Raw genomic sequence first — 13,329 nt, 5'->3', positions numbered from 1 at the left:
TGAGCTGGACATCAGAAAGAGTTTAGTGTGTCTCCCAAAGCCGACTACAGTGATGTGGGAGTCCTTACATACGTTCACTTTAACCGCAAGCAATTCAAAATGTTTGGCTTGGTAATCGAGAGAATTTCAGAGGTGTTAAACTCAGATTTAACATAAATTGCAACCCCTCCACCTTTACTCATCCGATCAGCTCTAGAAACCATGAACCCATCAAAAGAAATCCAGTTATTTGACACAGATTTCTTTAGCCAAGTTTATGATAAAACCATTATTTCTGCATTTGTTGTTTTGGCCCGTATTCTAATCATGTCTATTTTTGGAAATAACATTAACATGCAAGAGGACAAAACCTTCTGTTTTTAAAATCATAGGGAGTCGGTAGAGATTGCATGGTATCTCCCGACCCAGGGTTTGGTCGCACATTACCAGAGATCAACAACAAAAGCATAACAATATATCTCAGTTGACCAATGCGTGAGGACTTGGCAGAGCCAGCACCATTGTCAATAAAACGAAAAGTCTTTTGACACAGGAAAAAAAGTAAATCAATAGTTTGAGATTTTGGAAGTATGCCATCAAGTGTAGGTCCAGTTGCGTTTGAGTGTTATAAATGCAGAGAGAGACCAAGTTCCTGGTGGTATTGACATGATGGTCTTGTCTGAGTGTTTACAAATTGTAGGGCATAAGGCGAAGATAATTCACTGACCCATTGATCATCCAGCCTATTTAATCCAGGATGGCATTGAGTAAAGAGCAGGCACGGTAACAGATACATAATGCCGGATTTTAGAGGTATTTCAGCACAGGTGTGCAATGACCAGTAGACTGTTGTGCAGAACGTAGATGTTCCCACGGCCCAAGGTGCATCAGGTTTTCCAATCCGATGACCGCTTCTCCGCTCCTAACCTTCAGTGTGCACCAGCGCTGGCGTAGCAGGCCTTGCACGCAGACAGACGCTCCTAACCTTCAGTGTGCACCAGCGCTGGCGTAGCAGGCCTTGCACGCAGACAGACGCTCCTAACCTTCAGTGTGACCAGCGCTGGCGTAGCAGGCCTTGCACACAGACAGACGCTCCTAACCTTCAGTGTGACCAGCGCTGGCGTAGCAGGCCTTGCACGCAGACAGACGCTCCTAACCTTCAGTGTGACCAGCGCTGGCGTAGCAGGCCTTGCACGCAGACAGACCTTCCTAACCTTCAGTGTGCACCAGCGCTGGTGTAGCAGGCCTTGCACGCAGACAGACCTTCCTAACCTTCAGTGGTCACCAGCGCTGGCGTAGCAGGCCTTGCACGCAGACAGACGCTCCTAACCTTCAGTGGTCACCAGCGCTGGCGTAGCAGGCCTTGCACGCAGACAGACGCTCCTAACCTTCAGTGTAACCAGCGCTGGCGTAGCAGGCCTTGCACGCAGACAGACGCTCCTAACCTTCAGTGTGACCAGCGCTGGCGTAGCAGGCCTTGCACGCAGACAGACGCTCCTAACCTTCAGTGTGACCAGCGCTGGCGTAGCAGGCCTTGCACGCAGACAGACCCTCCTAACCTTCAGTGTGACCAGCGCTGGCGTAGCAGGCCTTGCACGCAGACAGACGCTCCTAACCTTCAGTGGTCACCAGTGCTGGCGTAGCAGGCCTTGCACGCAGACAGACGCTCCTAACCTTCAGTGTCACCAGCGCTGGCGTAGCAGGCCTTGCACACAGACAGACGCTCCTGACTCGGCAAGTTCCAACTCCAGAAAGGTGTCGGAAAATAAAGGTTAAATAAAATAAAAACAACTCTGCTCCCTTTAAGAAACTAATGAAGAATACCATTAATCCCTTTGTGCCATATAGTTGGTGTTTTTAACAGGCTTCTCACCTGTGTGTATACGTTCATGTTTTTTTAGGCTGCCCGATTGAGAGAAACTCGTGCTACAGTCAGAGCAGAAGTAAGGCTTTTCTCCAGTGTGTGTTCTCTGGTGAACTTTTAGAACAGCTGATGTTATGAAGCATTTTCCACAGTCAGAGCAGAAGAAAGGCTTCTCTCCTGTGTGTGTTCTCCGGTGAACTTTTAGAACAGCTGATGTGGTGAAGCATTTTACACAGTCAGAGCAGGAGTAAGGCTTCTCTCCTGTGTGTGTTCTCTTATGAACTTTTAGCTCAGTTGATGTTATGAAGCATTTTACACAGTCAGAGCAGGAGTAAGGCTTCTCTCCTGTATGTATATGTTTATGTGTTTTTAAGTGGCCCAGTCGAGAGAAACTCTTTCCACAGTCAGAGCAGGAGTAAGGCTTCTCTCCTGTATGTATATGTTCATGTCTTTTTAAGTGGCCCAGTAGAGAATAACTGTTTCCACAATCAGAGCAGGAATAAGGCTTCTCTCCTGTGTGTATACGTTCATGTCGTTTTAAGTTGCACAGTAGAGAGAAACTCGCCGCACAGTCAGAGCAGGAATAAGGCTTCTCTCCTGTGTGTGTTCTCTGGTGAACTTTTAGTCTAGCTGATGTTGTGAAGCATTTTACACAGTCAGAGCAGGAGAACAGCTTCTCTCCTGTGTGCACTCTCTGATGAACTGTCAGAGCCTTGGATGTTGTGAAATTCTTCCCACTGGAATACCGATTCTCTCCTGTGTGTATTTTTAGGTGTACTTTCAGCTTTGATAGAAATGGGAATATTTCCTCACAATGTGGGCAGGGATGAGACCTCTTAGCTCTGTGATCTTTCTGCTGTTGCTCTCTGGATGTAGAGAATGTCTCAACATGGTCTCCTGTGTAAACAACATCAGAAAAAACAGCCAGTTGGTGTGATATACATGTCAATCAAATGTATATTATGAAGCCCTTTTTACATCAGCAGTTGTCATTAAGTGCTTTACAGAAACCCAGCCTAAAACTACAAAGAACAAGCAATGCAGATGTAGCAGCAAAGTGGCCATGAAAAACTCCACAGCAAGAAGGAACCAAGGTGGAAACAGAGAGGAACCAGGCCCAAAGGGGTGGCCAGTCCTCTTCTGTCTGTACCGGGTGACATATGTATTCATATCAGTAGGCTGTACAATACAGGGGAATAAAACTATTCTAAAAGTGGGTAAAGAGATGAAAGCTAAAAAGGGGCTTGTCATCCTCCACTCACTATCACAAGGGTTAGTAACTACAGACTCATTTCATATAATCCTCCACTCACTATCACAAGGGTTAGTAACTACAGACTCATTTCATATAATCCTCCACTCACTATCACAAGGGTTAGTAACTACACACTCATTTCATATCATCCTCCACTCACTATCACAAGGGTTAGTAACTACACAGACTCATTTCATAGGACTTTAAAACACAGGCAGTTTGTCTACTCCACTTCTTTAGTCTACACTCGGATTACTCCATATAGACCAGTGAATAAAACAAATGCTGGAAATACTGGTGTCAAACCATGTAAGTCTGAGTACCATTAAATAACATCTACCTTCTCATTGAAACAGTTCATCATGAAACAGTTCTACAGAAACTTTTCATACACAGTGGGAAGTTGTAACGAACAAAAATATTAGATAGAACATGCTTTTACCATGATTAACAGATATCCCAATCTCCTCCTCTTCTTCATCTTTAATGTTGACATTCAGCTCCAGTGTTTGACTGCAGTCTTCCAGCTTCACTGATGCCATCTCTGGATCCTGCAGTGCAAACTGGGCTCCACTGTCACAATCAGGACCCAGTGACTGTAGGTTTGGACTCAGTGTGGAAGGAGAGAGGCAGGTTGGGTTTGTCCTCAGTGTTGATGTTGCCGGCCTCATACCTGAGTCGGCAAGTAGTTTAAGAGAAGCAGACAAAAAAGTTATTTTGAGAGAACTGACACTTTCTTTATTCTCTATTAAATATATTATATTTTTTATTGTTCAATTATCTAATTCAATTCATTTGGACTGAAATAGTTGCCGATGCTCATTTTGTGCAGGTTTTCCTACTTACAAAGCATGTAGAGGTCTGTACTTTTTTAAATCATAGGTACACTGGATAAGAGCGTCTGCTAAATGACTTAAATGTAAATGTAAATGTACACTTCAACTGTGAGAGACAGAATCTAAAACAAATTAATTTGCATTTTATTGCATGACATAAGTATTTGCTACATCAGGAAAGCGGAACTTAATATGTGGTACAGAAACATTTGTTTGCAATTACAGAGATCATACGTTTCCTGTAGTTCTTGACCAGGTTTGCACACACTGCAGCAGGGATTTTGGCCCACTCCTCCATACAGACCTTCTCCAGATCCTTCAGGTTTCGGGGCTGTCACTGGGCAATACGGACTTTCAGCTCCCCCAAAGAATGTCTATTGGGTTCAGGTCTGGAGACTGGCTAGGCCACTCCAGGACCTTGAGATGCTTCTTACGGAGCCACTCCTTAGTTGCCCTGGCTGTGTGTTTCGGGTCATTGTCATGCTGGAAGACCAAGCCACGACCCATCTTCAATGCTCTTACTGAGGGAAGGAGGTTTTTGGCCTTAATCTCGCGATAAATGGCCCCATCCATCCTCCCCTCAATACGGTGCAGTCGTCCTGTCCCCTTTGCAGAAAAGTATCCTCAAAGAATGTTGTTTCCACCTCCATGCTTCACGGTTGGGATGGTGTTCTTGGGGTTGTACTCATCCTTCTTCTTCCTCCAAACACGGCAAGTGGAGTTTAGACCAAAGAGCTCTATTTTTGTTTCATCAGACCACATGACCTTCTCTCATTCCTCCTCTGGATCATCCAGATGGTCATTGGCAAACTTCAGATGGGCCTGGAGATGCGCTAGCTTGAGCAGGATTTTAATCCATGACGGCGTAGTGTGTTACTAATGGTTTTCTTTGAGACTGTGGTCCCAGCTCTCTTCAGGTCATTGACCAGGTCCTGCCGTGTAGTTCAGGGCTGATCCCTCACCTCATGATTATTGATGCCCCACGAGGTGAGATCTTGCATGGAGCCCCAGACCGAGGGAGATTGACCGTCATCTTGAACTTCTTCCATTTTCGAATAATTGCGCCAACAGTTGTTGCCTTCTCACCAAGCTGCTTGCCTATTGTCATGTAGCCCATCCCAGCCCTGTGCAGGTCTACAATTTGATCCCTGATGTCCTTACACAGCTCTCTGGTATTGGCCATTGTGGAGAGGTTGGAGTCTGTTTGATTGAGTATGTGGACAGGTGTCTTTTATACAGGTAATGAGTTCAAACAGGTGCAGTTAATACAGGTAATGAGTGGAGAACAAGAGGGCTTCTTAAAGAAAAACGAACAGGTCTGTGAGAGCCGGAATTCTTACTGGTTGGTAGGTGATCAAATACTTATGTCATGCAATAAAATGCAAAATAAAAATCATACAATGTGATTTTCTGGATTTTTGTTTTAGATTCCGTCTCTCACAGTTGAAGTGTACCAATGATAAAAATTACAGACCTCTACATGCTTTGTAAGTAGGAAAACCTGCAAATCGGCAGTGTATCAAATACTTGTTCTCTGTAGGTGCAGGAGGTGCAGGAGCTCCACAATACTTTTGAGCTAAAACTTAACCTGTAGTAGATAAATGCGTAAATGACTCAAAAACCATTTAGTACAAGGTTACGGTTTGTTTTAGGCAACACTATGTGATATTTTCGTTAATGACCTTTATTCACTGTTTTACTTCAAAAAACAATTGTATTTCCTGTTCACACCATAGATGAACACAAACTGAATGTGTCAATATTATTACACATGTAGAAAACACAATCATTACATTTGGTTTCAAAACAGTAGTGCAACTGTAAAATTGTCTCTCGCTGCATCCACACTGTCTGCACTGAAGCCCGTTGACGCAGACCGAGCGGGTGCCGCCATTCAACCAGCTTGTGAATTTTTCCTTTCGTGCAGATCTACGGACAATTCCTTCGACCTCATGGCTTGTTTTTTTGCTCTGAAACGCACTGTCAAATGTGGAACCTTATATAGCCAGGTGTGTGCATTTCCAAATCATGTCCAATCAATTGAATTTACCACAGGTTGACAACAATCAAGTTGAAGAAATATCTCAAGGATGATCAATGGAAACAAGATGCTCAATGTCAAGTCTCATAGCAAAGGGTCTGAATACTTATGTAAATAAGGCATTTGTTTTACGTTTTTTCATAAATGTTTAAACATTTCTAAAACCATGCGTTTGCTTTGTCATTATGGGGTATTGTGGGTAGATTGATGAGGAACGTTTTTAATTTAATCCATTTTAGAATAAGGCTGTAACGTAACAAAATGTGGAAAAATGTGGAAAAAGCATACATATCAGTAGGCTGGTACTGTATGTATTTATTTAGGCTGGTACTGTATGTATTTATATCAGTAGGCTGGTACTGTATGCATATCAGTAGGCTGGTACTGTATGTATTTATATCAGTAGGCTGGGCTGTATTTATATCAGTAGGCTGTACTGTATGTTTATATCAGTAGGCTGGTACTGTATGTATTTATATCAGTAGGCTGGTACTGTATGTATTTATATCAGTAGGCTGGTACTGTATGTATTTATATCAGTAGGCTGGTACTGTATGTATTTATATCAGTAGGCTGGTACTGTATGTATTTATATCTAGGCTGGTACTGTATGTACATATCAGTAGGCTGGTAATGTATTTATATCAAACTGTATGTATTATATCTGCAATAAAAGAATAAAACTATTCTAAAAGTATCTCATAAGTCATGAAAATGATGAGCTATATCATCCTCCACTCACTATCACAAGGGTTAGTAACTACAGACTCACTTCATAGAACTTTAAAACACTGGCAGTTTGTCTACTTCACTTCTTTAGTCTCCTCTCTGATCACTCCAGGTAGCCCAGTGAATAAAACAAATGCTACCAATACTGGTGTCAAACCACCAAGTCTCAGTAGCATGAAATAACATGTACCTTCTAATGGAAACAGTTCATCATGAAATCCTGCCCTGCCTTTCTAAAGTCTTCGAAAGCCAAGTTACCTTCTCTGCTATGCAATCTGGTTTCCGAGTTGGTCATGGGTGCACCTCAGCCACGCTCAAAGTCCTGAACGATATCATAACCGCCATCGATAACAGACAGTACTGTGCAGCCATCTTCATCGATCTGGCCAAGGCTTTCAATGTCAAATTGGAGGGCCTGTTGCCTGGACCTCTGGCAGTCTCTGAGGGTGCCACAGGGTTCAATTCTCAGGCCGACTCTTTTCTCTGTATATATATCAATGATGTAGCTCTTGCTGCTGGTGATTCTCTAATCCACCTCTACGCAGACGACACCATTCTGTATACTTTGGACACTGTGTAAAACAAACCTCCAGACAAGCTTCAATGGCATACAACACTCCTCCCAAGGCCTCCAACTGCTCTTAAATGCTAGTAAAACTAAATGCATGCTCTTCAACCGATCGCTGACCGCACCCGCCCGCCCGACTAGAATCACCACTCTATACCTACAAATACCTAGGTGTCTGGTTAGACTGTAAACTCTCCTTCCAGACTCACATTAAGCATCTCCAAACCAAAATTAAATTTAGAATCAACTTCCTGTTTCGCAACAAAGCCTCCTTCACTCATGCTGCCGAACATACCCTCGTAAAACGGACTATCCTACCGATCCTTGACTTCGGCGATGTCATTTACAAAATAGCCTCCAACACTCTACTCAGCAAATTGGATGTAGTCTATCACAGTCTCGTCTGTTTTGTCACCAAAGCCCCATATACTACCCACCACTGCAGCCTGTTTGTTGGCTGGGCCCTTGCTTCATATTGGTCACAAAACCCACTGGCTCCAGGTCATCAATACATCTTTGCTAGGTAAAGCCCTGCCTTATCTCAGCTCACTGGTCACCATAGCAACACCCACCCGTAGCAAGCGATCCAGCAGGTATATTTCACTGGTCATCCCCAAAGCCAAGTCCTCATTTGGCCACATGTTCTTCCAGTTCTCTGCTGCCAATGACTGGAACAAATTGCAAAAATCACTGAAGCTGGAGACATATCTCCCTCACTAACTTTAAGCATCAGCTGTCAGAGCAGCTTACCGATCACTGCACCTGTACACAGCCCATCTGTAAATAGCCCACCCAACTACCTCATCCCCATATTGTTATTTATTTTTGCTCTTTTGCACCCCAGTATCTCTACTTGCACATCCATCCCTCTAGTGTTAATACTAAATTGTAAATATTTCACCACAACGGCCTATTTATTTCCTTACCTCCCTAACCTTACTACATTTTCACACACTGCATATATATGTTTCTATTGTGTTATTGACTGTACGTTTGTTTATCCCATGTGTAACTCTGTGTTTGTGTCGCACTGCTTTGCTTTATCTTGGCCAGGTCACAGTTGTAAATGAGAAATTGTTCTCACCTGGACTACCTGGTTAAATAAAGGTGAAATAAAATTAAACAGTTCTACAGCAACTTTTCCTGCACAGTGGGAAGTTGGAATGAAAAACACCGACTTAGTTAGACAGAACCTGCTCTTACCATGAGAAACAGATATTCCAATCTCCTCCTCCTCTTCTTCATCTTTAATGTTGACATTCAGCTCCAGTGTTTGACTGCTGTCTTCCAGCTTCACTGATGCCATCTCTGGATCCTGCAGTGCAAACTGGGCTCCACTGTCACAATCTGGACCCAGTGACTGTAGGTTTGGACTCAGTGTGGAAGGAGAGAGGCAGGCTGGGTTTGTCCTCACTGTTGATGTTACCGGCCTCAGACTTAATCTGAGTCAGCCTGTAGTAATAAAGAGAAACGGACACAAAAGTTAGTGCCAGAACTGTCAAGACTTACTTTATTCTCTAAAAATATGGTTTATTTTAGGTGCAGGAGCTACACAATACTGTTGAGCTAATATTCTATAAGAGGAACATGAGCTCAAACAGTAGAAATTTGAGGTGCTGGTACTCAGCTCCGGTGAGCTCCTGTCCAAGTCTAGCACTGATCTCATTTCAATAGATCTGGAAGCTAAGCATTGACAAAACATTAATTAATTCTCACTAGACAATGTATACACTTGAAATTAGGCTACACAACTTAAATTAACTTAATCTATAGTAGATTTCCTGAATTCACTTAAATGCCTCAAAAGCCATTTAGTACAAGGTTGCAGTATGTTGAAGGCAGCACTATGTACTATTTTCCTGAATAACATTGTCTTCACTGTATTATTCATATCAAAAACCAATAGTATTTCCGTTCACACCATAGTAACATTTATAGATAGACAGATACAACTGAATATGTCTGAATATTAGTACACATGTAGAAAACTGATAATCATTACATTCAGCTCCAAAACAGTAGTGCAACGGTAAAATGGTCCATCTCTGCTGCACTGAAGTGCGTTGATGCAGACCGAGGGGGAATCGCCATTTTACCATTTCGTGAATTTTACACAAAACCAAAAACGACATATAAAACGAACCCAGAAATCTCAAATAAATTGATCCTTAATGAAATACATCCACTCAGACTAACGCAAAGTCACTATGTGATTTGTAAAAAAAAAAGTGATCACGGTCACTCACGCGTTTTGACATAAAAATAGCACATAAAACCTTTATCAAACGTGATAATAACTTGACGTATTTGTTACCTAGCATGTTATTACATGTTCTTTCGATATTATAACGTGCTATTACATACCAGTAGTAATATATTAGAAAGCGACACAGAAGTTGTCGTCTCGGCTGCACAATTCTGGCGTATCCTTTATTCTGAAGAATGATGTGCGCCTGCGTGGAACATCCTGTTCCCCCACTACCAGTTTCTAAACCCAGAGACGTAACAACGCGAGACTTCAGAGAACGCTTGTGAAGCGGACCAAGCCTGGGTTTGACAGTTCAATGAGAGAAGTGAACAATTCTGATACATTTGCAGCGTTTAATGGGGATCCTAATAAATACCAAAAATATTCAGTCGACACACTTGAAATATGACCATTATTTTATCAATTTCATAACTGCAGTGGTTTATTCGCGTATCTTACAAATTGCAGCATCACATGAGTAGGCAGACACTCTTCACTCTTTCAACGAAACTCCAGATATAACACATTTTATCGGTGCCCTGCTCCGAAAAACAATGCTCTCTCCTTCTCTTCTGAGACTCATGATAATCAAAACAAAACCATTACTGGTCACTCTGACTGAGTCTACCTTTCCGCATGCCTCCTTAACCATCTTCCTGACCTCAAATTATCACCCCAAAATATATAATTGTTGATGAATCGCGCTCCAAAAGAAACCAATGTTCGTTTACAACTTTTGGTCTGTTTGGTCCATTTTTCGTTGTCTCCGTCTTCCATTCCTTCTGACCAACTTTACTCAACTGGGAGATATCAGACTTGAACATCACCTCCGCTTCGCCATATTTCCCTCCCCAAAACCAGACACACCCCGCATTGAATCCTGCATTGAAAAAAGCCCAAAATCTCAGGTTAAAGGGGAATTTCACCGTGGCTTTGCCATAGCATCAGTGGCGACGTCCACGGACAGCGAATTTCGGCTCTATCAGGTCCATCCATCATTGACTTTATTTAGCCCAAAATTGTCCGTCTGTTTTGATCCAAGGTCAGGCTGATCAGCTTGTACTCATTGAAATGCATTAGATACACGAATACAACTATACAATATTGCATATAGTATACGTTTGATGATCTTTTTTACATACACAATATCACGAAATATATTGATTTAAAATACATTTTAAACATCTAATATCTAATACCTGTCATTTCAAATCATTAGTTTACAATTTCACAATGGAATTGATTACAATTTATAACCGTCATGTCTCCAAACTGGGAGAAGCAGAAAGAGCAAGTCATTCACCCGACATTTGTTCCTCAAGACTGTAACAAGGACACAATGATAATTGTAAGCATCAACATTTCTGAAAACGTTTCTAATTTGATAAGGTTGTTATATTAATGATCAGTTTCGGTTAATGTCGCAAACTATTATTTTCTCTAGGCTAACATTGGATACCTGCATGCTAATTAGCTAACGTTAACACGAACTTATTTGCCAGCTAGATAGTAATGCGGGAAGCAGGGTTACATATACCAACATATTTGATGGTTGTAACGGGTAACATGTCTATGGTGGCAATTTCTAAAAACCTTAATTAACCTATATAAGGACATCTCAATCAATAGTAGCCTATTCGAAACTTTCACAGCCAATATTTAAAGCGGAATCCTGAACCTGGCCATCTTCCTCACTCGAGTTTGTTCCCCCGCTCCCCATAATCTGTCCTGCCTCAATGGTCTCTTCTGGCTCCATGCCTGTTCCAAACAGTCTGCTCATATACATCCGGGGCCTCTTGCAGCTGCCTGACTGTGTCCATAATTAGTTCATCTTGCGTTTCTCCAGTTCTCTGCACCATCTGTTGTGCTGTGTAACCTCCAGCTTCTTTGGCTGCTTGGTCTGCCCTGTCGTTGCCTCGTCTCACACTGGGGACCTCTTTACTGTGCCCTTTACATTTCATGATGGCCACATTCCTTGGCAGCTGTATCCTTCAATTAGTCGTTGCACTTCCTGTTTGTGTTTTATGGGTTCGTTTGAGCTGGTCAGGTAGCCCCTCCTCATCCATTGTGGACCATGCGTATGCAGAATCTGTGTAGATGTTCACTCTTTTCCCTTTGCTCAGTTCCAGAGCTCTTCTTAGTGCTCGGAGTTCAGCCAGCTGGGCTGAGGCCTCAGATGGGTCCAATCTCTTTGCTTCTACCACCTCGTGTGTTCCTGTCCCTCCTCCTTGCTTCACCACTGCATATGCTGCTATGTTCCCTTCTCCTTGCTTCACCACTGCATAGGCTGCTATGTTCCCTCCTCCTTGCTTCACCACTGCATAGGCTGCTATGTTCCCTCCTCCTTGCTTCACCACTGCATAGGCTGCTATGTTCCCTCCTCCTTGCTTCACCACTGCATAGGCTGCTATGTTCCCTCCTCCTTGCTTCACCACTGCATAGGCTGCTATGTTCCCTCCTCCTTGCTTCACCACTGCATAAACTGCTATGTTCCCTTCTCCTGGTGTCTGTGACCTGTAACAACAACCGTCCGTAAACAGAGTCTCTGCTGTTCCTTCCAACGGGACATTCCAGGTCCATCCTGACCTTTACTTGTTTTGCTGCCCTGTCTTCACAAATGTGTGGTTCTCCGAAGACCATGTGCATCCTGTGTCAATCAACATACTCTGCTATTTACCTCCAATCATGCAATTAACTACTGGTTCCTCACTAGGCAGAAATGTGTAATTGGTGGTTTTATTTACGTTAACTGGGGTCTCTGGGTAGCTTCATTGATGAGGTCCGGTTTCTTGGCCTAGCCAGGCCATACTTGGGATCAAGCTTGGATTAGGAAGTTGTTGCCCCAGCAGGCATACCGGGACCATATGGCTGCTGCTGGTAGTATGGCTGTTGAGGCTGGGCCTGGTGACCACCTCCATATCCGCCCCAATTTCCCCGCCCACATGGTGCCCAGTTACTGCATCCCCGTGGGGGCCCAGAATATCCCCTGCCCCTTGTTAGGCCTTGTTGATATGCGCGGGGTCGTCCACAGTTCATGGCATAGTGGCCATTTCCTCCACATCTGTAACACATCATAATAATTATATAATGTTGTATGACGTGTCCCCCATTGTCACCTGTTCCTCCTTGCTGCTTTCTCACTTCCTCATTCAGTCTATGTTCCTCTTCCATTCTATCCTAGACCTTAGTGCTGCCTTTGATACCATCGATCACCACATTCTTTTGGAGAGATTGGAAACCCAAATTGTTCTACACGGACAAGTTCTGGCCTGGTTTAGATCTTATCTGTCGGAAAGATATCAGTTTGTCTCTGTTGATGGTTTGTCCTCTGACAAATTAACAGTAAATGTCGGTGTTCCTCAAGGTTCTGTTTTAGGACTACTATTGTTTTCACTATATATTTTACCTCTTGGGGATGTCATTCGAAAACATAATGTTAACTTTCACTGCTATGCGAATGACACACGGCTGTACATTTTGATGACATATGGTGAAGCCCCAAAATTTCCCTCGCTGGAAGCCTGTGTTTCAGACATAAGGAAGTGGATGGCTGCAAACTTTCTACTTTTAAACTCGGACAAAACAGAGATGCTTGTTCTAGGTCCCAAGAAACAAAGATATCTTCTGTTGAATCTGACAATTAATGTTGATGGTTGTACAGTTGTCTAAAATAAAACTGTGAAAGACCTCGGCGTTACTCTGGACCCTGATCTCTCTTTTGACGAACATATCAAGACTGTTTCAATTACAGCTTTTTTCCTTCTACTTTGATCATATTACTCCAGTGCTAGCCTCCCTACACTGGCTTC

The 13,329-nt window shown here is 43.0% G+C and overlaps 1 protein-coding gene across 1 annotated transcript; it reads right to left on the bottom strand.

Moving 5' to 3' along the window:
- Positions 1 to 6: 6 nt before the first annotated feature.
- On the bottom strand, positions 7 to 8,531 carry LOC124021584 (gastrula zinc finger protein XlCGF17.1-like). The gene is made up of 3 exons (XM_046336728.1): positions 8,476 to 8,531; positions 3,541 to 3,771; positions 7 to 2,740 (listed from the first exon to the last, which is right to left on the bottom strand). The coding sequence occupies exons 2-3, from the start codon at positions 3,767 to 3,769 to the stop codon at positions 1,806 to 1,808; spliced, it is 1,164 nt and encodes a 387-aa protein (XP_046192684.1). The 5' UTR covers positions 3,770 to 3,771; positions 8,476 to 8,531; the 3' UTR covers positions 7 to 1,805.
- Between the last annotated feature and the right edge of the window lie 4,798 nt (positions 8,532 to 13,329).

This window comes from Oncorhynchus gorbuscha, unplaced genomic scaffold (assembly GCF_021184085.1).
Source record: "Oncorhynchus gorbuscha isolate QuinsamMale2020 ecotype Even-year unplaced genomic scaffold, OgorEven_v1.0 Un_scaffold_1135, whole genome shotgun sequence".
Lineage (NCBI taxonomy): Eukaryota > Metazoa > Chordata > Actinopteri > Salmoniformes > Salmonidae > Oncorhynchus > Oncorhynchus gorbuscha.
The sequence above is the reverse complement of the archived record's forward strand: the minus strand, read 5'-3'. Positions and strand labels throughout refer to the sequence as shown.